At 36.7% G+C, this 24,919-nt stretch overlaps 4 protein-coding genes across 10 annotated transcripts; 3 read left to right on the forward strand and 1 right to left on the reverse strand.

The window, feature by feature from the left end:
• The first annotated feature begins 3,983 nt into the window (after positions 1-3,983).
• Positions 3,984-5,008, forward strand: LOC143453542 (putative methyltransferase DDB_G0268948). The gene has a single exon (XM_076954917.1). It carries the CDS (start codon positions 4,130-4,132, stop codon positions 5,006-5,008), a length of 879 nt encoding a protein of 292 aa, XP_076811032.1. The 5' UTR covers positions 3,984-4,129.
• Positions 5,009-5,119: 111 nt separating this feature from the next.
• Positions 5,120-10,546, reverse strand: LOC143453541 (uncharacterized). Of its 3 annotated transcripts, XM_076954915.1 has the most exons (11): positions 10,252-10,546; positions 9,922-10,029; positions 8,885-8,989; positions 8,553-8,709; positions 7,627-7,755; positions 7,335-7,473; positions 7,101-7,247; positions 6,960-7,003; positions 6,650-6,691; positions 5,970-6,034; positions 5,120-5,816 (listed from the first exon to the last, which is right to left on the reverse strand). In XM_076954915.1, exons 1-11 carry the CDS (start codon positions 10,291-10,293, stop codon positions 5,814-5,816), a joined length of 981 nt encoding a protein of 326 aa, XP_076811030.1. In that variant the 5' UTR covers positions 10,294-10,546; the 3' UTR covers positions 5,120-5,813. The 3 variants fall into 3 exon arrangements, with proteins under 3 accessions (XP_076811030.1, XP_076811029.1, XP_076811031.1); XM_076954914.1 differs by having other exon boundaries at positions 5,120-6,034; XM_076954916.1 differs by lacking the exons at positions 5,120-5,816; positions 5,970-6,034; positions 6,650-6,691 and having other exon boundaries at positions 6,960-7,021.
• Positions 10,547-11,188: 642 nt separating this feature from the next.
• Positions 11,189-16,846, forward strand: LOC143453539 (tubulin alpha-1A chain-like). Of its 5 annotated transcripts, XM_076954910.1 has the most exons (9): positions 11,217-12,962; positions 13,575-13,660; positions 13,768-13,963; positions 14,089-14,311; positions 14,482-14,783; positions 15,056-15,287; positions 15,732-15,997; positions 16,093-16,286; positions 16,433-16,846. In XM_076954910.1, the coding sequence occupies exons 3-9, from the start codon at positions 13,961-13,963 to the stop codon at positions 16,566-16,568; spliced, it is 1,356 nt and encodes a 451-aa protein (XP_076811025.1). In that variant the 5' UTR covers positions 11,217-12,962; positions 13,575-13,660; positions 13,768-13,960; the 3' UTR covers positions 16,569-16,846. The 5 variants fall into 5 exon arrangements, with proteins under 5 accessions (XP_076811027.1, XP_076811025.1, XP_076811023.1 ...); XM_076954912.1 differs by lacking the exon at positions 13,575-13,660 and having other exon boundaries at positions 11,189-11,346; XM_076954908.1 differs by having other exon boundaries at positions 11,217-13,660.
• A 4,665-nt stretch (positions 16,847-21,511) lies between these two features.
• LOC143452722 (tubulin alpha-1A chain-like) lies at positions 21,512-24,213 on the forward strand. Its single transcript, XM_076953777.1, has 7 exons — positions 21,512-21,671; positions 22,096-22,318; positions 22,479-22,780; positions 22,910-23,141; positions 23,268-23,533; positions 23,690-23,883; positions 23,975-24,213. The coding sequence occupies exons 1-7, from the start codon at positions 21,669-21,671 to the stop codon at positions 24,108-24,110; spliced, it is 1,356 nt and encodes a 451-aa protein (XP_076809892.1). The 5' UTR covers positions 21,512-21,668; the 3' UTR covers positions 24,111-24,213.
• Positions 24,214-24,919: the final 706 nt, after the last annotated feature.

The raw sequence follows: 24,919 nt of genomic DNA on the forward strand, positions 1-24,919 counted from the left end.
CCGAAATGAATGCGTTATGAACGCTGCTTCACGATTTTGTAAAGCCGCTACGTTGACAATCAAAAAAGTAGACAATTGAAATGACTGGGCAAATCTAATTTTTTCAGGCATCAATCACAGAACTGCAGCATGGCGAAATTTGAAACTAGAAGCCAGCTCCACATTTTACCCTTTTTATAGCCAAATAGGCGAAATAGTGGTACTCGATACATAGGCTAGTCTACAAGCCAATGAAATGTTTTACAAAAATTTGAGAAACGGGCCAACATATGCTATAAATTGTAATGAACAACAAACGGCAATTCTGCACCAAAATATTTCTGAAGCCAACCTTCTGCACAACTGTACAATCTTAATAGCCAAGTTAGTCTACACCAGTATCTGTAATTCTAATAGTTTTCCTTGCTGCTGGCCTATCATATCTTCCGTTAAGTATACAGAAGTAAGCTACCGGTACCAGTGTAAGCCGTTTTCTGCCTACAAATAAACACATACTACAAAAATATCGACTTGCATTACTAGTCTACAACTCTTCATTATAAAAAAAATTACAACTCTTTTTCACAATGTAAAGCAGAAATCCTTAACGAAGTCCGTCGTCCATGGACGATCTGCGGATTGCGTCGTGTCCAGCTTTAACCCGGTTCCTAGACGTTCTTCCCAAGTCATTAAGAGCAAAATAACGCACCTGTTAGCGGTCTTTTTCCTTTAGGAACACAATTTTAAGCGGGCAATTTTGTGTTTGTGGTGATGTCGCAGCAAAAGCGTCTCTTTATCTAACTAAACAGACTACGAAATGTTGCGGTCCAAAGAGCATGTGATGTCGATGTGGGCTGGCTTGTTATAGTTTTGGCGATAGCTGGTTGCAGGTACAGGCTACTGCAGGGGTGTCCAACCCGTGGCCCGCGGGAAGGTTCTGAGTGACCCGCGCGGTATTTTTCGAAATGACTTATATTATCAACTGAATTGCTTATGTAATTTATGGCGAACTTACATTCCGAGAAATTGGCATTTATTGTTTGCTTTCTTTGTCTATTGCTCTATACCAGTGGTTCTCAACCGGGGGTCCGCGGACCCCCAAGGGTCCGCGAAACGTTTTCAGGGGGTCCGTGAGAACTTCGAAATTTGCAACATAAAGTACGAGTTTTTAAAAAGTTTTTGCTGTTTATCATTGCTGTTTGAAATAGGCTTGAACATTTGCTTAATTGCCTATTGTGATGGGACAATACAAAAGCTTATTGAGATTTATCACCCGCAGGGAAGGCCTATTGTGATGCAATAGATTGCGGATTATACGAGAAGACAGCTGCATACAGTGATTTTAAGTTGCTGGAGATTGCACATAATCGCTTTCTCAGTTTTAGCTTGTAACTAGCAGCTTGTTGTTGTGAGCAACGTATAGTAGCGTAAAGGAGATAGCTTTGTTTACTAAAACTTAACCAGTATGGCTAAATCAAGAAAGTACTTAGAAAGTTATCTCAAACTAGGATTTACCTCAATGTTAGATCATGGCAACGAAAAACCACAATGCGTTTTATGTCATGTTGTCCTCAGCAACGACGCAATGAAGCCATCAAAGCTTAAGCGTATTCGATAGATAAAATAATGATTTTATTACGTACGAATTATTATTATTACGTATTCGAAGTGTATTCGATAAATTGTATATTCATTCGATAATAATTCATTCATTCGAAATAATAAATTCATTCGAAATATATAATTATAATTATAATATAATTATAATTAATTAAAATTATAATTATTAAAGATAATATTCATTCGAAATAATTCATTCATTCGATTGTATATTCGATAAATTGTATATATTGTGTATTCCCATTAAGTGTATGAAATAAATAAAAATATCCGCATAGTTTGATGTTATTTTGATTGAATAGCGCAGTTGTGCACCAAGACTATTAAGTAAAACTAAGCAAAGAAACATTTAAGTGCAGTCTCAGAACCCTTAGTTTGCTTAAACTTCAGGGGTCCGCCAACTGCTTTGACAGCATTAAAAGGGGTCCGCCAAGATCAGAAGGTTGAGAACCACTGCTCTATACTATAGCCTAGACCAGACGTGGGCAAACTGCGGCTCGCGAGCCGCATGCGGCTCTCCGGCATATTTTTTGTGGCTCTTCTGCTCGAACCGTAAAATTCCAAAAAAATTGTAAAGGCTACCAAGAGTACCGTTTATGAACGTTTCTGTCTATTGTTTTGCTTATTTGGGCCAGCATTTCGTTTATGACGTAACACTAGACATAGAATCCGACATTGTTTTCAGGTATAGATTCTATACTCTATGAGTCTATGGCAAAGGCTGTTAAAGTGCGCCTCGCCGACATGTTTTTTATGGGTCTTCTAGCTAAAAAGTAATATCCCAAAATGACTACTAATAATATATCAACCAAATTGACAATCATTACTGATTTTGTGGATCGCTGCTGTTCATATTTTTCCGCAAGCGACTCTTTCATTGAACAAGTTTGCCCACCCCTGGCCTAGACTCTAGGCCCTAGAGCAATAGATAGTAGAGATTGTAATGAAAAGTGGTATATGGTACCTTAACCTGTAAGATTTACCCACTTCACTACAAAGGTTACACAACAATGACAACTGTATATTCTGATTATAGGCCTATTTGAAGCTTCATTGAACGAATACATCAAGACAAAACATTGGGACAGCTACATAATAAAGTCGACCACTTTCTAGGGTTAACTTAGTAGACTGTCACGCATTGAACAACTATGAATAATAATTAATAACACACACAATATAGGCATGCACGACATTTTTGTCACGACTTAATACGATAAGCAGAGAGTAATCGATTACGTAACGCAACGCTTTGCTTTGCCGATTTCCGTAAACAAGTATTCTATGCGGCATTCGATTTGCAAGCAATTTTATAATATCATCACAAGATAATAGATAATAAAGCAATAGATAGATAATTAATATACTATAGTCCAGGGGTGGGCAAACTGCGGCTCTTTGGCATGTTTTTTGTGGCTCTTCTAGTCGAATCGTAAAATTCCAAAAAAATTGTAAAGGCTACCAAGAGTACCGTTTATGAACGTTTCTGTCTATTTTTTTCTTTATTTAGACCAGCATTTCGTTTATGACGTAACAGGAAACATAGAATCCGACATTGTTTTCAGGTATAGATTCTATACTCAATGGCAAAGGTGGTCAAAGTACGCCTCGCTGACATGATTTTATGGGTTTTCTAGCTGAAAAGTAATATCCCAAAATGACTACTAATAATATAATAAACAAATTGACAATCATTACTGATTTTGCGGCTCGCTGGTGTTTATAGTTTCCTGCAAGTGACTCTTTCATTGAACAAGTTTGCCCACCCCTGCTATAGTCTCTAGTGCAGGGGTGCACAACTGTTCAAGTTAATTTTATTGCATCACAATTTATTTCTAAGATTAGAATTTTGGGGTGAGGGTTTTAATTAGAAATTAGCAGTAAACACTCAAGTGCCCCGCGCAATCATTTGTAAATCGTATGTGGCCCTTTGGCCAAAAAGTTTGGACACCCCTGGGCTAAGGTGTAAATTTGGTGGGGGTTGCGAATTTTTTTTTTTGGGTGCTTGTCCTTAAATCTGCTGTAAAGTTTAGGGGGTTGTTTTAGAAAATTTAGTACAAAAATTTTGTCTAAACTAAGAATGTAGGCAGTCTTAGCCTAGATTTCGTTGCTGGCCAAAACTCATTGCATTGAAAAGCCTATCTTTATGAGTCAAGATTCCTTGAGTGCTGCACTGAAGCTCATGAAAAGCGGCATTGAGTGCGGGTGTGCCAAACTCCGCAGTCTGGTTGAGTCGAATGGCCTCAGTCTTTACTGTTACGTGAAGATGGATTCGAATTATGCCAGGCACTATACTGTACCTGCGCATGTAGCCTAGCCCTAGATATTTTAAAGTATGCTTGGCTAGTTTGTTTGGCATGCTCACGTGTAAGTTTGGTTTATTTTATAGACTTTTGTATGGGCTAGCATTATAACTGATGAGTGAGTGATTAACATGCCGTTAATTTTGAATGCAGGTTTTCACAAATTGTGACTTTTCATCCAAATTCAATATATGGCACTCAAGGCAGTGTATCTATATGCTTAAAACATGGACAAACCTTTTTGGACGAGTGACCATACTGCGCTCTATGCAAAATACAGACCAAAATCCCCACCAATAATTGCTCAAAAGACGTTAAATTTTATGAAAGACATGGGAACTTCATTTGAATGCCTTGTAGATGTTGGATGTGGAAGTGGACAATCAACAGAAATATTTGCTGGCTACTTCAAGAAGATTATAGGCTTGGATATAAGTCCAAATCAGATATGGTGGGCTCGCAAGGGCAATAAATTTGATAATATTGACTTTCAAGTGGGCAGCTGCGACAACATTCCTGTAACTGACAAAAGTGTTGATTTAGTGACCTGTGCCCATGCTGCACATTGGTTTGATTTAGATGAATTTTTTAAGGAATGTAAGAGAGTATTAAAACCAAATGGCTGCTTAATGCTGCGTTGCTCTGAGTTACCATACATGTATCCAGTGAAATCGACATCAGAAGGTTTGAGGAAATATGACGATGACTTGGCAAAGTTAGGACAATCTTTATCAAGGGAATTTTATGGAAAGTGCAAGTTTAGTGAACGTTCGTTACTTTGTGAAGATCACTATTCAACTATATTCAGCATGTTGTCATGTAGACACAAAATTCACGAAGATAATATCTTTGTAAAAATAGAATCAAGTTTGGAAGACTTTCGAAATCTTTGCTCAACCTTCTCTGGATACCAAACCTATGTGGAAGAGAAACAAGCAGAACTAATCAAAGGTCACACTAATGATGTGATCAATCAAGACGATATTTTGGAGGAATTTATTGAAAAATGTAAGAATTCTTGGGAATTGCAGACATTTGCTAATGACGAAATTCAACTGCATGTTGTAAGGAGTGCCTTCTATATACTGGCATCCGAATTTAATTAAATGGTCAATGTCACTCTTTTTGTACATCTGTTCATAGCAAATACTGAAATGTGTCGGATTTCTTTACCCCAGTGCTCCCAAAAGCATTTTACTCTATTGCACTTTAACGCATCTATTACATATTCAATTTATTAATACACAAAATAAAACAGAAAGCACATTAAATTTACTGCTCAAATTTTGTAAGCAACTGAAAATGTGGTCAAGCTTACACAACACAAGTAAGATAGAAACGACAGTTCTACTGCAGTTTATTTCTGTTGTCATATTAGCACTGCTTTCAACAGGAATACAAATAAAATGGAGTGCGCTCATCAACATGATAAGATCAAAAATAGCTTTTGGTTAGAAAAAAATTTTCTAGTAATTTATGATTTTCATTCAAAAATAAAATTATTAAAATTTTGGAAGTTTTTAGATTACACAATTTGTACAATTTTGATGTGTTATTCCAAACAAAGTTGTGTATTTACAACAAGCACTAGGTATTTTGCTGCTTCATATACATGTTATGGTTTCAAACCCTACTTGATAAGCTAAAGAAATTCATGGAAACAATCAACCAAAAAAGGAGTAGAAAATGGCATGAAACTGTTCAAAAATATCATCAAAACATACTTCATGACAGATCAAGAGTTGCTCTTGACTGACATAATCATCATTATAAAACGTGGCACAGCAATAAATAAAACAATTAAAATTGCCTAAAATGTGAGGCAAGTTGTGTTTAAAAGGGTCTACATAACAAAATAGCACTTCTTAGAACTGTCAATTGTTGACTTGTTCAGCAATATCTCAGACGATTTCACTGTTGTAAAAATTAATCAATAAAAATATTAAAGATAAACATACCAAATACAGGTAGGGTAATACAAAAAAAAGGTATCACAATAACGCTTAACAACAAATATTTCAATTTTGCATTCTTTAAATTTAAAAACTCCATTTTAAGAAATATTACTTGTTTGTTTGGCGTAGATATCGTGGAGTTTGTGTCAAAAGCTTCTACTTGAATTGTAAACAGGTCTGCAAAATTAAATTTGTACAACCAAAAACTGGAATCTTATGATTAACTTTTTTAATTCTATCAGTTGCAAAATAAAATACAAACACAGATGGCAAACTAGTAGCACATTGCATAATAATTTAGTTTAGGGGTATTGCAACCGTGATAAATTATTATAAGCGTACTTTTTAATCATTTCACCTTGCACACAATCACACAGCCTATTTAGGAAACATTATCTAATATACTGGTAATTGAATTAAAACACCTTAATTTTGTTTTCAGTCAGAAGTTGGTAATAGAAATGACATAAAAACGACGAAATTTCATGTCATGTCCATTGATTCAAATTGATATCACTGCATGGTTGCATTTACGGCAGGCTAGACTTGGTTTAAAATAGTAAAATTGTTTATTGCTGGTGGCTCAGCACAGTGTTAATGCCATATGTTAATACCTTCATTTTTTTAGTATATATATTGCAAATTCTGTGCCACACCTACTCAAGTTAAGTTGAACAATAAAAAAATTTAGGGAAAACAGTGAAAATGTGTTTGTAAACGTTGGGCTGTATATGCAAAATGTCTGCCATTAGTGTTTTTGAGATATGGCACATGTTTATAATGTTCACTCACCTTCAAGTCTATTTGTTATCGGAGCAACATGTCGGGGAACACCTATGAAAAGCAATAATGAACCACCATTGGTAAACAAACAAACAAACATCAAAACTCGACAGTACTGCGTTATGCCATAGTCCATAATGTACCAATTCCTCATAGTACACAAAATAATACACCATATGGTCATTTTCAATATAAAATAAAGATATCATAGTAATTAAAAATCTACATCAGACAACGACCGTTGCTGTTGTGCAATTTTCAAATAACTGCTTCAAAACTAAAAATTTTATGGCAAAAATTCCAATGAATGAATACTCACCATGCTCATTATTTCTTACATTGTGAGCATCATTACGAGCATTTCTAAAAAATGTTCAAAATCTGACAATGATAAAGCTTGAAATGAACAGAAAACTCTCTTAGCTAAGACAAAATTGAAAGCTTTTCTGTTACAACTCACAACTGCTCAGATGTGTGAAACTGCAACGTTGGCATGTCCCCATATGGATCACCAAATTCAGCCGTTGGCATCTTGCTGTAGGTAGATGAGTTGGCTGGCTTAGATGTGACAATGCACTTAAACTCGGGTGGAGTTTGAGGACGAATTCTATGGTCAAAAAACAGATGAAGGTGAAAATGTTGATGTAATGTTATTGGTGAGTGCTGTAAATACCCTGGGCAAGCTTTCACCTACTTTTCTTGTATAGAGGTGGAGCTTGTTGTAAGTGGCGCGGCACTGGATGCAGTGCTGGTAATTGTTTCGGAATTGCAGGTGATTATAGGTAGAAGTGGGATGTTTACAGTCTTTCTTCGAATTTCTTTTTTTAAGCCTTCTGCAAATCCAATAACATTTTCATATAAAATGAAGCAATTCAACCCTTCCATCAAATAAAATTCACTACCGTACTGTTCAAACTTGAGCAGACTCATAACCAAAAAATGAACATAATTTTTTTTGTACCAAGAACAAAGTATCTTTAACATACTAGAATTTGAGGGTGATTTATTGCGTCTTTTGTAGCGCCAACACAAGCATACAGCCACTGCGATAATTGCAAGCGAACTAACTACCACCAAAATAATTATGATGAGCGTCTTCCAGTCAGGTTTCTGACCTAGTAAAAATAATTTTGTTAAGCAGACCAAATATTTCAAAGTGTTGTGACTTTTGTGTAAAAGCAAGCAGTAGTCCTCCGCAAGCTGTGGTATGCTATCTGACCATTTATTCTCAGACTGAAGAAAAGTGCTAGAATTAACATGGCAATGATTTTTCATTACTCAAACCTCGACTACCAGGCTTCACTTGTCTGTGCATGATTAATTATAGCTTTTTCTTAAATGTATACAGTATATTGACAAGCTGCATACAGTTGGCCACTAAACTGTGTCAACTAGTTTCATACTGACTGAATTACAAGCAACAGCAAATACAACAACATGCGATGCATCATGTTACCATTAGAAAATGTACTCGATTTGTAAAATGATAGTTTCTAAATGAACATTTTAATTATTGTGCAAAATCAAGCAATGTAAATTTACAAAATCAGCCACATAACTACAGTACTTTATGCAGGCCCAGAGTTGCACCACCAAGCTTGTCTTGCCTGGTGGCCATTCTCAATCAAACAAAATTAACATGAAAACACTTTTGTTTACATTGCGTCTTATGAAGAAATTAACAAATTATATGTGGTGTGTCTCATGCAATACCGTACATATACATCAAACAATAGCGTGGTACTCCACTGTACATAAATTGCAAACTTACAAATAATTTTGAGGTATGAACAATTGCTCGGAACATTGCTGGTTCATAAATCGGAGTGTGTATACAGGAACTAGGTCTATTGTGCAACACTTATTAGCAGCTCCCAGACATAACACATGGCAGAACAGCCAATCAACTTACATGATGGATGGTCAGCACCTTCACATTTGTGACACTCCTTATCAGTTCCACCGTCAGACTTAAGTGGTCTATAAAAGTCATGATAACATTCACCACAATGTGCATCTCGTGTTTTTGTACATTGCCAGAGCACTTCAGAATTCCACTGCACACATGGCTGCAAACAATTTCAAAAGCATTTTCAAAAATGCAAGTTTAACGCGGTCAATACTTTCAAAATAATATGTCATTATCAAAAACAAATCAGATCAATGACTTTCCTATTTTTAATTTTTAATAGACCTGCATTAGCAAGTTTTATCTAGCACAGAAATTTAATATTGCTTACTCACACTGCAAGTTTTGCATAGTTTATAATCTTCAATATCGGAAAAGCTACCATCAGGGCATGGTTCACATTTGTAAAGCGAAGCTTTGAATCCATACCCGCATTGATGCTGGAAAAATATGTAAAACATTACTCTTTAATTTTATTAGTGTTAATTTTTAATAAGAACACATTAAACGGTTCAAATTATAAACTTACGATCACATGTCTCACTGAATTTCCAAACATTTATAAAAATAATATATATAATCCTATGTGAAAACATACCAAAGAGCATGTAACATTTTGTGACAGATTTAAAAATCTCAATTCTCAGCTGCACAATTTAGCTAATTCGAAAGACCTTTGGCAAGATATTTACAATAATGCATAATGATATGGCGAACGTTTCCTGAGAACTGCTAAATAAAACAGTGACGTAATAAGTAAACTCAAAAAAGTTTGTTGAAAACTTCCTGAATGAGTTACATTGCTGTGAAAAACTCCTGTCAAACGTCAATCTTAATTGTGAAAGTTGTGTGAACAAGTATTTCTGCTTGTAATGGGCCAACAAACATAAATATACTAAGATGCATTGCACTAAGATTACCTTGCTCCTTATTAATACTTCGCACATAGTGCATGAAAAGTACATATAGTGCACAAAATATCCTTGTGGTCCCCATAGGGTACACAATGCACAGCAACCCACTTAACGTACAAATGTACGTATGGTGTACAAGTATTTTTGTAAAAGAACCAGATACATATTGTTGTCATTGTTACACATATTAGTCAAATCGCTTTATCAACTACAGTTGGCACAGGAGTACATTCACACTCAAGTTTCAAACATATTCAAAGTTCAAGGTGATTTAAGTCAAGGTATTTGCAATTTGTTTTTCTTTAATAAATGCAGTTAATATTCACTCGGTAATACTTTTATGCAAAAAATATTGATAACAGTCTAAATCTGCAGTTGGTAATTTATAAAAATGATGAAATGCCTGCAGTGTGTAACAGTTTATAACAAAAATTGAGAAATGCAAAGCTTTCACTAACCGAGCTAGGTTGAAATCCTGGCCCACAAGGTAGGCAAGTTTGGCAGATTTCGTTGTCATCTTTATACTCATGTTCCCCGTTACAAGTAGGCCTAGTTGCCAAAACAATCTGGCGGACATATTTTAGTAATTCAAGCATTGAAACGTTTACATCATAGGTCTAAAACAGTTAGGCCTAGTCTATGTATGTAAAATATGCGCATATATCTCAGAATTTGAAATGTATTCCTAGCGTTAGTAAGGCACACCAATTTTTCAACTTTATGCCGTTTATATTAGTATGTGTCTCAAATATACCTAGGCCTATAGATCTAGTACGTAGCCTACTTACCAGAGCTTTGTATAACAAAATTATCAATAATGATTTTATCATTTTTAGTGCGTAGTTCGTTTCAATCAACCATTTAAAATAGAAAGAGAGTCGCGCTCAATCGTCCAGCTGATAGCAATAGAGAATTTTGCTTGTTGGTTGAGATATACGTTATGCTTCAGCGAGAATGAGCGTCTTGTTGCCAGGAATGACGTCAATCGTTGACCAGTCTAGACTTGCCCAAAGTTTCACGCGTATTGAATAAGAAAACTAAACCTGCAATAGAACTACCATTTTAAAAGATGATGAAATAACTCAAGTGTAATTCTCATGCTTAGAAAATGTCGTGTGACAGATCCGGGTTTTGGCGAAACTGATTTTGCTTCAAAATCTTGTATTACTCTGTTTGTAATGTTTGACTAGTCTACTTTACCACTGTGTCTACAGATCTACCGTTTTTGAAACGAATACGTCGTCATTATTACAGTACTACGGATAGCTGTGTTTTTGTTCACTGTCAGGTAGATTTTACTGAAGCTAGTTCTCTGTTAAAATATTGAAAAGTCTAGTTTGCAGTCTACAACGACAGGTTTTAATCTTTCCAGTACTGACGAAAGTCATTTATAAGTTATTCACGAAACAACAACGAAAATACGGCATTGCAGTACTAAAATTTAGATAGACCTACGCGAAACATGCCGTGTTGTAAGTTTTTATTTGTTATCTAAGTAGGTCTGAAAGTATCTTTACCCGATATTACTGCATAAACTCGTACATTGTATTTTACAATTTCTCTCTTGTGAGCGCATGTTTAAGTTATGCGGCAAACTAAAGTAGGCTATACAATCAGGATTTTTGCTTTTGCTAATAACAGAGATAGGAAGCTACCCATAGATCTTCAACGCTGTATTCTTTCTTGGTAGATTTATTGCAATAACAAACACAGATTACTTGCTTATCTATGAAACCTGTCTCGGCAAAAAAGGGAGCTATTGTTTTTCTTTCTTCAAGGCAAGCGAGCACGTGACGGGCAATCATACGATTGCGCCACATCCCAGCAATTTTCGTCACATGTTGCGGTTTGGAAAAACGAAAGAAAAAGGGGCCCTGCTTAAGGTCAATTGGTAATATTGCTGACGTTATGGGCATGGTTGATTGTTCCAATAGTAACAGTTTTTCATTTGTTTTAATTGAGGCGATATGTACAGTATTAATTACGCACATTTGTTCGAACGTACCAATTACACCAATTAATTTTGCTTTAGCAATTTAATGATTTTATAGACGTGATAATTGGATGTAAATGTGTTGCACGAAAAGTTGTATTAAAATTGTAAAAATCTGCTGACTACTTTAACAGTCCAATCGAACTTGAAATAAGGCTTGATTTTGCGATAACGCCAGTTATACGCCCCGCAGATATTATTATGATGTTCGTCACAGATTGCTTAATGCAAAAGATACATTTACTTTGACAGGAATTCTGAAATTGATGCTCCAACCAGTTATACTTTGAATTCTTGCGTTTTGTAGGGCTATAGCCTATAGGTCTACAACTGTTGTAAAGATTCTTGTACCACTTTTTAGCTTAATTCGAAACTTAATTTTACTAAACTAGTTGACTTTTACCGAAAGATGCATTAAATTTGCAATTTTCGAGAGTTTTTAGGACCAAAATAAAACTAAGATTAAATTAAAATAAGAAATTTAGTCAATTTTGGAGTTTGAGAAAAGCAAGAAACTTTGTGCTTGAAGCATTCAATACAGAATGTACATCAAACCACAAAAGTCTTTTATTTTATTAAATAGAAAATGACCTCAGACCGTTTCAAGAGTAAAACTTCCTTTAGGCCTATATGTTTAATTAACTTATTAATTTTTCTTGAAAGGCTATTTCTTGTAAAAATACTTGTTGCATCAGTAAATAAGGATAGTTTCCTTTAGTTGGTGCTTAGATATTAAGCCAAGATGTGTGTTTTTTTAAGCTTGTAAAATTCCTTGAAGTCGTTTACAAAATTTGTTAAAATAATTCAAGGTTCAAGAGTTAAAGGAATTTATTGTTTAACTATTGTCTATATGTGACACTAGTTAAAGGTATTTAAATTCTTAAAAAGCTACCTCTTATATTCAATAAGAAAACGAATCAAAGTTTCTGTACAGTTTTAGTTTCTTAGATGGAAAACGAATTTGCGTTAAAATTTTGAAATTTTTTCCATTTTTGCAATCTGATATGATTTTCCCAAAAGGCTGCGCACCTTTTCTATTGTAACTTTCCCGGCTCAATAAAATGCAAGATAATGCTTACATTATTGCATAACAATTGTTTTGATTACTAACATCATACAAGCAGAACTTACAATGTGCTCCCTAAGTTGTCCCATTAACATACTTTGAGAAGACTGAACAACTAGCATTTGAAACACATTAATCTTAATGGTTACAGCAATAAAATCCTTTAATGTAGGCAAAATGGCGTAACAATCGCATTCCAACGAATCACTTGTCTCACACGCGCAGCAAGGCAACAAACGTAGACATTTTCATAGAAACGCTGTAGCCTACGCGTGTGAATGTTTCTGTGCTATATTTTTACATATATATTTGAAAACTTGGGTTGAGGATTCAAAGAAATGTATCTGCAGCTACTTATTCCGAAAAGGCATAACGTTGAATTTAGTGTTTTGTGAAACTTATTTCAAGCCGGATGTTTGTAAGAAGTGATCAACCACAAGGTATTTGTTTTTTTCGACCATTTACTCTCTAACCCGCAGGGCGCAAGTACAAAAGCATTACATCATTGCTTAAAATCTTGGGTTTCCTGAATATTCTTTTCCCTTTGTATGATTTTTGTTTTCTACGCATTCAGCTATAACTTCTCTCATCTGCAATTTTACATTTATACAACTGTGTTAATTGAAATGTTTTTATTCACCGCACTCTGACGTTACTTTTTTCAACTTTGCACCTTTCAAGTTAAGTTAGAATACTTTTCATCATAAAAATTAGCCTATAGGCCTATCATCCTTTTTACTCAATAATAAAATCATGCAATGTAATTGTAAACTATCGCCTAATGTTATTTAATTATATAATGTTGTATTTATTTATTGGAAATTGATACCTTGGATAGTTTTTCATCACACATGAGCTCAATTGCCACAAGCACAACAAAATGACGGATATGATGTTAAGCTACATTATAAATGCTTGCAAAGCATAAGCGAAAACCAGTTGTTTGAGCAGTATAATGAAGTGTAATGGTTGTAATTTTTTTACAAAGATTCCTAGAGGTTATGCCATTGCGTTGTAGCCGGTTCAAAGTTTTTCCACATCATGTTTTACAGAAACCTAATACTCGTTAGGGGCCAATTGTTAGCGAGGTCATTAAGTTCGCAGGCCTCCTTGGGTCACCTGTTATTGTTTGAAGCAAGTACGTCGCATTCGGATACTTTAGAGTCGAGTTTTACAAGGACTGTGACACGAGAATACAATAATCTTTTATGTAATGACAAGCCTCAAAGTAACCATGCTTTACAGGAGGCAAAATGCAACCCCATATTCACAATGCCTGTTTCCATGACGGTGTTGGCACGTGCCGCATAAAGGACCAATCCCAGGCTTAACGATATGAATATATATTAAGATATTTGTGGGTTGATGGTTGTCTGCTTTGCTTTCATTCGTCGTGCGAAGACGCAAAAGTCTGTTGGATTATACAACTTCACTCAAAATGGTAAGATAAATATTGCTTACTGGTACCCAGTTTTTACCACTAATGTAACTAGTTTGACTTTTTTAATATAAGTTGGTGTTTGCTTTCAAGACTTAATCAAAGGTTTTTTAATTGTGTCTTCGTAGCGTGAGTGCATATCAATTCACGTTGGTCAAGCCGGTGTCCAGATCGGTAATGCTTGCTGGGAGTTGTACTGTCTTGAACATGGGATTCATCCAGATGGTCAGATGCCAAGTGATAAAACAATCGGAGGTGGGGACGACTCCTTCAACACTTTTTTCAGCGAAACTGGAGCAGGAAAACACGTTCCAAGAGCTGTGTTTGTTGATCTTGAACCCACTGTTGTTGGTAAGATTAAACGTTAAGATTATACAAAGTCCGATAAACATTTTCCTTTCTATAAACTGAAGTACTGTTTTAGACGTATTTAGTACATGCTATAGCTAGGTATTTTGGTCGTGGTATCGCTGTCAGTCGTGCATTCTATTGGTTATAATTTGCATTCGATCTTCATTTAGACGAGGTTCGTACCGGAACCTACAGACAGCTCTTTCATCCTGAGCAGCTGATCACCGGCAAGGAAGATGCTGCCAACAACTATGCCCGTGGCCATTACACCATTGGCAAGGAAATCATTGACCTGGTGTTGGACCGTATCAGGAAACTCGCTGATCAGTGCACCGGTCTTCAAGGTTTCCTCATCTTCCACTCGTTTGGAGGTGGCACCGGATCCGGATTCACCTCTCTCCTGATGGAACGTCTTTCCGTTGATTACGGAAAGAAATCTAAACTAGAATTTTCTATTTACCCATCTCCTCAGGTACTTATATGTTTCAACAAGCTACATAACTGCATGAATTTCACTTTGACTGTTAAAATAGTTAGCTTATAATTACAAAACTAGTGTCGTAAGTCTGCATAAGTGCCATAATGTTATGTTGGGAGTTTCCATGCCTTTGGGTTGTTACTTGACTTTTGATATTTACATAACAGAACGTGCTTCTGCTCTTCAAAATTATACTTACAAGATCAAGTCTTGGTAATCAATGTAACATGAACCTTTACGTGATTAAGCAATACTGTTTAATGAAGGTTTCAACCGCAGTCGTAGAACCGTACAACTCCATACTTACCACTCATACCACCCTGGAGCATTCAGATTGTGCTTTTATGGTGGACAACGAGGCCATCTATGACATCTGCCGTAGAAATCTCGACATCGAGAGGCCAACCTATACTAATCTCAATAGATTAATTGGTCAAATTGTGTCTTCTATTACCGCATCTCTACGCTTTGATGGATCTCTTAATGTTGATGTATCTGGTGAGGCCCGATGTGTGTCCTTATCATAATCTTTCAACTATTGTGCACTGATATGTTTGATATCCACGGTATTGTGCCCAACGAAACGCGCCATTGTACTCATGGGCATAATTTGTTATATGGTAATTCTTTTTAAATGGTTTAGTTGTAAATGTTATCTTCTAAAGCTGATTGTGATTTAATAACAATACAAAAAGTTTATCGAGTGAGCATGTGTGTAAATTTTATAAGGGTGCCATTTTGCATGGGCAAAATTCCAAGGAAACCAATTGTCTGAAGTGGTGCATATAATATATTGAATAATTTGATTTTGTAAACATACGATTAGAAAAATAATTGGCAGGTTACAGTCTTTTTCAAACCTAATTTGGCGCCAAAAATTACTTTAGCATGATATGTTTATATTTACCCAATACCTTTATATTCAATATTGTTTTAATGCAGAATTTCAAACCAATTTGGTGCCTTATCCACGTATCCACTTTCCCCTCGCAACCTATGCCCCAGTCATCTCTGCTGAGAAAGCTTACCACGAGCAGCTCTCTGTGGCTGAAATCACAAACGCGTGCTTCGAACCAGCCAATCAGTTGGTGAAATGTGATCCACGCCATGGAAAGTACATGGCTTGTTGCATGTTGTACCGTGGTGATGTTGTCCCTAAAGATGTAAATGCGGCCATTGCCACTATCAAAACCAAGCGTACCATTCAGGTAAGACGTATATTTTCTTGTGGTTTCTTGTCACCCTAGAAATATCGACCTATCAGTCAAAAACTTCTATAATCCAAACGTTTCTATTTTTGTAGTTCGTGGACTGGTGTCCGACAGGGTTTAAAATAGGAATCAACTACCAGCCGCCAACTGTCGTACCAGGAGGCGATTTGGCTAAAGTTCAACGAGCAGTTTGCATGATGAGCAACACCACCGCGATTGCCGAGGCCTGGGCTCGACTTGATCATAAATTCGATTTGATGTATTCCAAAAGGGCTTTTGTCCACTGGTTAGATATATCTACGCTCGTTTGTTCAAAACTGTTAATAAAATCATCTGTACAAACATTTTTGCCTAGATTTTGTTTTAATTAACTTTTATTGATTTACATTGTACGTAGCTCTCGTTACGTTTGAGCTAAATCATTTGTGACAGGTACGTCGGTGAAGGAATGGAAGAAGGTGAATTCTCTGAAGCTCGTGAGGACTTGGCTGCCCTTGAGAAGGATTACGAGGAAGTTGGAGTTGATTCTGTTGAGGGAGAAGGCGAGGAAGAAGGAGAAGAATATTAGATAGTTTCAGACAATTTCTCCCTATGGTTTGCTTTTAAAATTAGTAGGCTATGCATTTTCTTTTTATATGTGGTAAGTTGAGCACATCGTTGTAACGTTTCTGCTCTTCCTTATTCTTAATTCTTCCTTTGTGGCTTTGAAGAGTTTGAAAATTTTTTTGGTTCTAAATCTTTTAGTTTAAGCATTGTACGGTAACTTTATTAACATTGCACAACTCCGCAAAATTCTTTACATGCTGTATTGATGTCGAAATATAACTTTAATCTTTCAAACGCTAATTCGTTCTTTTTTCTGTTAAGCCTTTATCAAGACTCAGAGCAGCATGAAAATTGCGCAAGCAATCTATTCTTTGTTTGACAATGGCCTTGAGCTAGCGTGAAAAACACCAACAACAATCTAAGTAAAAATAGGTGACGTGGCAAAAATTACGTCAGCCAATGCGCAAAAAGAGAAAAAATGACTCTCAGTTAGTTTCAAACTGTGGACAAAGAACACGGCATTGTCGCCGCTGAGGGGCAGTAGCATACCAGGAAAGCATTTGTATTGTTTCTCTTAAGTCGTAAAACTTTGGAATGCTTTGTTGGTCATCATTTTGTAAGTTAGAACTTTATCTATCGTTCATTACTTGATTTTGTTTGAAATTTACTTGAACCAACAAAGCTTGTTTGTTTAACCAGTTCTGTCGTATTGCTAAAATAAATGACAAATACAAAAAGGCTATACCCACAACAGTTTTGCGTGTTTGGCAATTAGCATTTACAATTCACTGCTGTACCGCTTACGAAATGTGAATTTACAGCAGTCACATGTGCCTGGTGTAAAACCATTAACCTTAGAAACTTAGAGTATAAATTGATTCTATATGAAATCGTTTTTATATTTTCGGTTCTTCATTTTTTTATCTCTGGTGTTTAGTCAATTGACACTGTGTAACCAACAGTGGTGATTGATAAGGCCTTGATAAGAAGATACTACGTAGTACGTACAAGAAGATTCGATGTGGTTTTGTTTGTGTGCTGCTATTGTTCTATCGCGTTGCTTGTTCTGGCATTTTTTCAGAAGCGTTTACGCCTACGTTCCACAATGGAGGACGCGTAAAGGTGATACCAATACTCCAGAACTTGCAAAGGGGCATTGACGACCATAATGAATAGCTTAACTAATTACGGCGTATGTTCCAATAAGGAAGAATCAAAGTGACAATTGCGTAATAGCGGCATGAACGCTATTTAGTAGGCTGTTAAGTATTGTTATCGTTGTCCATTTGAACGATTTTTAACAAAGGCTATTGCGACGGCCTATTCTGCAAAATGTAGTTAAAAAGTAATCAGGATAACATTGCGTTAGATATTCTGTATTTGTCTTGAAAATTGCCTTGTTTTCCGCCTCTTCATTTGCCTCAAAGCTTGTCTCCTTTGCTTTGAAGCGGCGCTTAACCAAACTAACAATCGTCAATTCCAAAATTGGCGTTTTTGCTTAATTTTTAACGGATGAGCCCCATTTTAACAAAAAATGCCTCTGCCGTTTTGTCAGTGCACCACAACTAGCCCCATTCAGCAAATACTAAATAATCGATAGCAGATAAAATTATAGGCTTCATTCGCTAAATTATTAATTCAGAAAGTTTTATATTGTCTGTGTCCTTTTGACGACTTTAAAACTTTTTATGCATGTTCAATATGGTGTGATGAGGAACGTTTAGTATTGTGTAAGTTAGAACACAAGAGGTTTCCGTAACGTTCTACAAGGAATGTTAACGCAAGCAAACTCAAAAAATATCATCTGCAAGCAGCAACAGTTGGATTTGTATTGCATCCTCATTCAAACAAAACCGAAGTTAACGTCCTGTTGTTCTATCCACTTTGATATGTTTGTTTTAATTTCTTTCTGTTCGTCTACGACGGTTCCAATTTCTACAAGGAGCTGTTTATGGTACATGTATTTTCAACGTATTGCTATACAGTTTCAAACAATTCTATCAAACGACGGTTATTTGTTTCATTAACCTGAAGCTTGAATGTTTTAGAATAAAAACAAGACAGGGGCGGCCTACAAAAGACTTCGCCGCCTATACCTAGCAGGTCCTGGCATATTTTTTCAAGTCATACGAGACGACAATGTCATAAGTGACAGCACAAATTAAAAGACTACAAGAATGCCAGGAGAATAGACGTCGCGGCGTCCTACATCTCAAAACAAAAGCTTTCAGAAGTGAAGTTTCTTTGTTTTGGCGATAAATATACATAACAGTTCAGCGAACAAAATATGTATAGCCTCTGTCACAACGACCGAACACAAATTCCAAGCCTTGTTAATTATAGAAATATAACATTGCGACGGCAAAAACGTAATATTTACATTCAAAGTTTTACAAAGTGTGTTGTAATTGTAGGCAGTTTTAATTTTGTTCAGATTCTTTATATCAAATAAGGCTGTACTTTGCTACAGTGTACAGCGCAGAAAAACACCTCTTGAATTCTAATCTCTTTGAGCGGGATTGACGCCTAAAACCATGGCAACATGATTTAATCGTAAATCGCTGCTTTTAAAACCTCTCTCCTCTTAGTAAATTTAACAACGAGCTGCTTTGTGGGAAGTTTCCTTCCAAAGCGTTACGATGTAAGAAGGGCCATTAAGTCGCTTTTGTCGCACCAATGGGAGTCAAAAGTGCAAATAAAGCGGCCTCCTTTGCCCTACTTTGAAATTAAAAGCTCTAGCGTTAAATAAGGTATTATTCGTTTGGCTTTTTGTATTATCCCTTTTATTTATTTGTTAGAGCCTACAGCAGGGCTACTCAACTATTTTTAGCAAAGGTCCAGTTACAAAAGTTCAAAATTTGCTTAGGTCCGTTATAGCTCTCATGAAATAATTTACAGTCATACAAATGTATTAAAATACGATATACAGTCGAATCCGCTTAATTCGGACACCGGATAACCCGGACAACCGCTTTATTCGGCCAAAATGCTCAGGAACGGAACAAAAGCAAAAATTGAACGTAAAAAACTCCTGTTAATTCGGACAATTCTCCGCTTAATTCGGACACAGGTTCACAATTCCTATCGTTAGGTTATGACACAATAAACAGTACTTTGTTCGTTTTACCACAAGATGCAATTGCATTATGAGTGATTATGGTGAAACAATCACGATTCATGCTGTAACAATCGACAATGAACTCATATTACGCCGTGCAGGCTTCATAGTCGCATAGTCATAGTGTTACACAGTAATATACAGTATTTGTTGAATCGTTTGGTATCGAAATACTGTAAGCAATACAACTAACCTGAAGGTATAACTCTTGTGCGTTTTATGCGATCAGTGCCAATTACTGCAGTGTATAGCGCAGCTGCAATTCATTTATTACGCAACATTACAGTATTTTAAATGCGTTGTCTGCCTTTACGCATGACCATGAAACGAACAATTGATTTCCCGCTTAATTCGGACAAAGCCGTTTCTCCGCTTAATTCGGCCAAAAGTGAGCGGAACCAAAGTGTCCGAATTAAGCGGAGTCGACTGTATAAAATAATATAATTCTCTGAATGTGTATTAATTTAATTTTAAATTCTCTGGATTTTTTAACACAACACATGAAATACGGTATATACAAAATCTGGCAAAGCGGTATTAGCAAAAGCAATAAGCGAAATTTATTTATTGTTCTGTTAGTCACAGCTAGTGGGAGAATTGGCATTTATTATTTCTTGCTAGTTCTTTAAATCTTGGTTCTAAAGTAGCGAGAGCGAGTCGAAGGCAATGGCGAAGGGTTTCATTGGTCATACAGATGCGAAATTTATTCTGTATGAAGTTCATGTTTGAAAACGTTGACTCGCAGCTGTGCATTGTGACGTCAACAAGGCTTGTTTGAAATTGTGCTATTGTCTGCTGTTTTTTTGTTTTTGCAAATCAACGATAATGGATTTGTTTTGCTAAAAAAACTGGTGTCCTTTATGAAGTCACAAATATCATTGTGACTTCATAAAGTTTCTTTATGGCTTGCAATTAGCGCCTTGCTGATGATGGGCTTTACCCAGAAACAGCGCTTTCGAAGGCTACATCTTCTTAGTGGTTTTGTATTAAACTTGTGTAAACATCGTTTTATCAACAAAACATGGCGCAAAACGCCGGCTGCTCCCATTGACAAACGACCTATTAACAAAAACCGCTAGAAGACTAGTTTGAGCTACCACTTACACACTCACTGATTAACTGAACAAGTAGGAATAAAAAACTAATGATGAACGATTTTATTTGCGTAAATGCTGAGACAGATAAGGTCCGGATTCAACACTCAAAAGGTCCGCATTCGGACCGCGGTCCGCCAGTTGAGTAGCCCTGGCCTACAGGCTTTATAGGCCTATATGCACAAAAACTATGCCTTAGCTGCTTAGCACATACAAAGTACCAAAACGTGGTTTAATGCTATTACGTTATATACGGAAATCTGACTGTAACAGTGATTTGTTCGATTTTGTCCCTACTCCTGGGTTAAGTTGCTGTTCTGTAACTTTTTTTACAAAGATATATTGGTGTTCTAACAACAAGAACTATTGTTGTTAAGTTGTCATATTTGTAACTGTCATGCATTTTAAGGAAATGCACTGGGGAAGCACTGCATTTCACAGCAGAGGGCATCTCCGTGGGAATTCAAGGAGATGAATAGGTAGCCAAGATAAGTACAAGTGTATCCACTGGCAACAGCACTATCTTGAAAACAAAGAATGCCAGCGTAAAAGAAGAAAAAATTCAGGAAAAGTGCCGCAGTCATGCGAGTTATTGAGATAGGCAGCAAAATATATACAGCAGTTTATGCCCGGCGCCCGACCTATTTCTCCGCTTTGTGTTTGGATTTAAGATAACTAAGTAACCCAGTATTTTACTTCGAGGTCGTAAGCCTCATTTTTTTGGTGTTCTCGTTTATTGACTAAGTGATTCGTTGCTTGGGAACGCGGTTAACTTTTCAAAAACTGGCCAATTGCAGACGATCCTGCCAGTGTTTAAAACCCACTGCCGAGCGAGCTCAAGCACCATTCGTAAGTAGCATAGACACATAGCAGTCATCAAGCTCTTTTCGCTCTTTAACCACTAAGCAAAATGGTAAGTGCTAGGATCATATGCTTTGTATTAATTAATATATAACATGATGTGACATTTGGCTCTGATTCGTTAAGTAACTATAAAATCACTCAGCCTGTAATATATTTAGTTTATGATAATTTCATCGATTAGAAATGCGTGAACATTTAGTTAAAAGTTTACTATGAAATACTGTATATCTTATTAAAGAGCTGATAAACCTTAAAGGTATACAATACTTTTTGGTGTTTAAAAATTCCAATATCAATTCAGTTGGCGCCAGTAGAGCACTCGTATGACTTTGTCGTAACCTACTTTGTTTGTTTAACTCTCAGTCTCCGAGTGTTTATAACTATTGTAAGTAAGTAATGAACGTAAGTAGTTTTGACTCCATTGTGAGGCTTACTAAGAAAGAGTTGACTAGATGAGTTTATTTTTCTTTTAGCGTGAATGTATCTCTATCCATGTCGGACAAGCCGGTGTCCAGATCGGTAATGCTTGCTGGGAGTTGTACTGCCTCGAGCACGGCATCCAGCCAGATGGTCAGATGCCAAGTGATAAAACAATCGGAGGTGGGGACGACTCCTTCAACACTTTTTTCAGCGAAACTGGAGCAGGAAAACACGTTCCAAGAGCTGTGTTTGTTGATCTTGAACCCACTGTTGTTGGTAAGATTTATTCAAACATAGCCTAATTAAGTTGGAATTTATGCACCAGATGCAAAATTAGGTCAGGCCTACTGATTGTTACTATAATCATGGACAGATTTCATTGCTGATCATCGGCGTTGCAAAAAGAATTTTTAAAGTAAACCAATTTTTAACGCAGACGAGGTTCGTACCGGAACCTACAGACAGCTCTTTCATCCTGAGCAGCTGATCACCGGCAAGGAAGATGCTGCCAACAACTATGCCCGTGGCCATTACACCATTGGCAAGGAAATTGTTGACCTGGTGTTGGACCGTATCAGGAAACTCGCTGATCAGTGCACCGGTCTTCAGGGTTTCCTCATCTTCCACTCGTTTGGAGGTGGCACCGGATCCGGATTCACCTCTCTCCTGATGGAACGTCTTTCCGTTGATTACGGAAAGAAATCCAAATTGGAATTTGCAATCTACCCAGCACCCCAGGTACATAGCAATTTGCTGAATAGACCTGCCTTGAACGATTGAAATAAAACTAGAATAAATCAGCTACAAGGAACGTTTACTTTAGTTTAACTTAAATTGCTGAATACAAACGCGAAATTTATTTTGCAGGTTTCAACTGCAGTCGTAGAACCGTACAACTCCATTCTTACCACTCATACCACCCTGGAGCATTCAGATTGTGCTTTTATGGTAGACAACGAGGCCATCTATGACATCTGCCGTAGAAATCTCGACATCGAGAGGCCAACCTACACCAATCTCAACCGACTTATGGGACAGATTGTGTCATCCATTACCGCTTCCTTGAGGTTTGATGGTGCACTCAACGTCGATCTTACTGGTATGCTAATATCAATCGCAGTTGGCTAAAAAGTTTTGTTTGTTTTACAGAAACCTGCTACAGAGTTATGTGTTTCCCATTTGCCCACCACGGCAATTATTATAAACTTGTACCATTTTTTTCCAGAATTCCAGACCAACTTGGTGCCCTACCCACGTATCCACTTCCCGCTGGCCACTTATGCCCCAGTCATCTCTGCTGAGAAAGCATACCACGAGCAGCTCTCTGTGGCTGAAATTACAAACGGTTGCTTCGAACCAGCCAACCAGATGGTGAAATGTGATCCACGTCATGGAAAGTACATGGCTTGTTGCATGTTATACCGTGGTGATGTGGTCCCTAAAGATGTAAATGCGGCCATTGCCACTATCAAAACGAAGCGTACCATTCAGGTAATGATCCATTAAGGTCCCATTTAGTAATGAACCATTTAGTGACGCACCCGAATTATTCGAATGTAGAGTTTTCGGGAGAATGCAACTTTTGGCAACATAAACGGTCCATCCTGGGTGTTTCAGAGTACTTAACCATGTTTTCATTTATTATAGTTCGTGGATTGGTGTCCAACCGGATTCAAGGTCGGAATCAACTACCAGCCGCCAACTGTCGTACCAGGAGGCGATTTGGCTAAGGTGCAACGTGCTGTGTGTATGTTGAGCAACACCACAGCAATTGCCGAGGCCTGGGCTCGACTTGACCATAAATTCGATTTGATGTACGCCAAGCGTGCATTCGTCCACTGGTAAGTCTAACTTTAAAGAAAGGGAAACAGACGAATTGTTTGCAACTGTTGTACGAGAATTTGCTCTATTATCCTTTGATATTTGTGACAGGTACGTCGGTGAAGGAATGGAAGAAGGTGAATTCTCTGAAGCTCGTGAGGACTTGGCTGCCCTTGAGAAGGATTACGAGGAAGTTGGAGTTGATTCAGTTGAGGGAGAAGGCGAGGAAGAAGGAGAAGAATATTAAAAATATTCTTTATAATGGCTTTTTATCGTTCTACTTTAAAACCCAAGCACTCTCTGGATGGAACGATTTTTTGTACGAATGTGAAATAAATACATGCAACCAATCTAATAGTCTTCTTTATTTCTTGTACGAGCGATTAGCTTTTTATTACAGCTTATCCTGAAAAATAAATTGTTACCTGGACCCAGAGCCATAATGACTCGACTCGAGCCAGTTCTCATTGATTAGGTTTCAGTATTAAGTGAAAATAAATTTTCTTTTTTCTTCCCAACACATCAAAATGTAATTTAAATTGAAGACTTTTCTCAGCAAACATTTATGCCGTAGGCCTATAAAAAGCATAGCAAAATGAAGTAAATTTTTAAAATATCAAACGTTTTTTTTGTGGGCAGAAACGGTCTTTTGCCTTTCGTATGGCTTGTTTTTTAGTTGTAAAATGACTTGATTTGACTCGAGTCTTATTTGCCAATTGACTCGAGTCAATTCTTCCAAAAGACTTAACTTGCGACTCGAGTTTGATGACTTGGTTATATGACTATGTTTGGAACTGAAATACGAAATTGCATTTAATTACCAATACATAACCATACATTTGATGTTGTAAGTTATTGTAACTACAGTATAAAGTCTTTTGTCACGAGTATGCATAGTTATAGTTAAAAGTGCTGATCATACGTCATAGACTACCTATTATACTCAAAAGAGAAAGAAGAATCTTTACAAGTCAGTAAGCAGACATTTGTAATTTGAATGTTGAAATAGCCATTTACTATTTTACATTCCAGAATAAACTTGAAAGTTTTTTTGTA

This window comes from Clavelina lepadiformis, chromosome 4, assembly GCF_947623445.1.
Source record: "Clavelina lepadiformis chromosome 4, kaClaLepa1.1, whole genome shotgun sequence".
NCBI lineage: Eukaryota > Metazoa > Chordata > Ascidiacea > Aplousobranchia > Clavelinidae > Clavelina > Clavelina lepadiformis.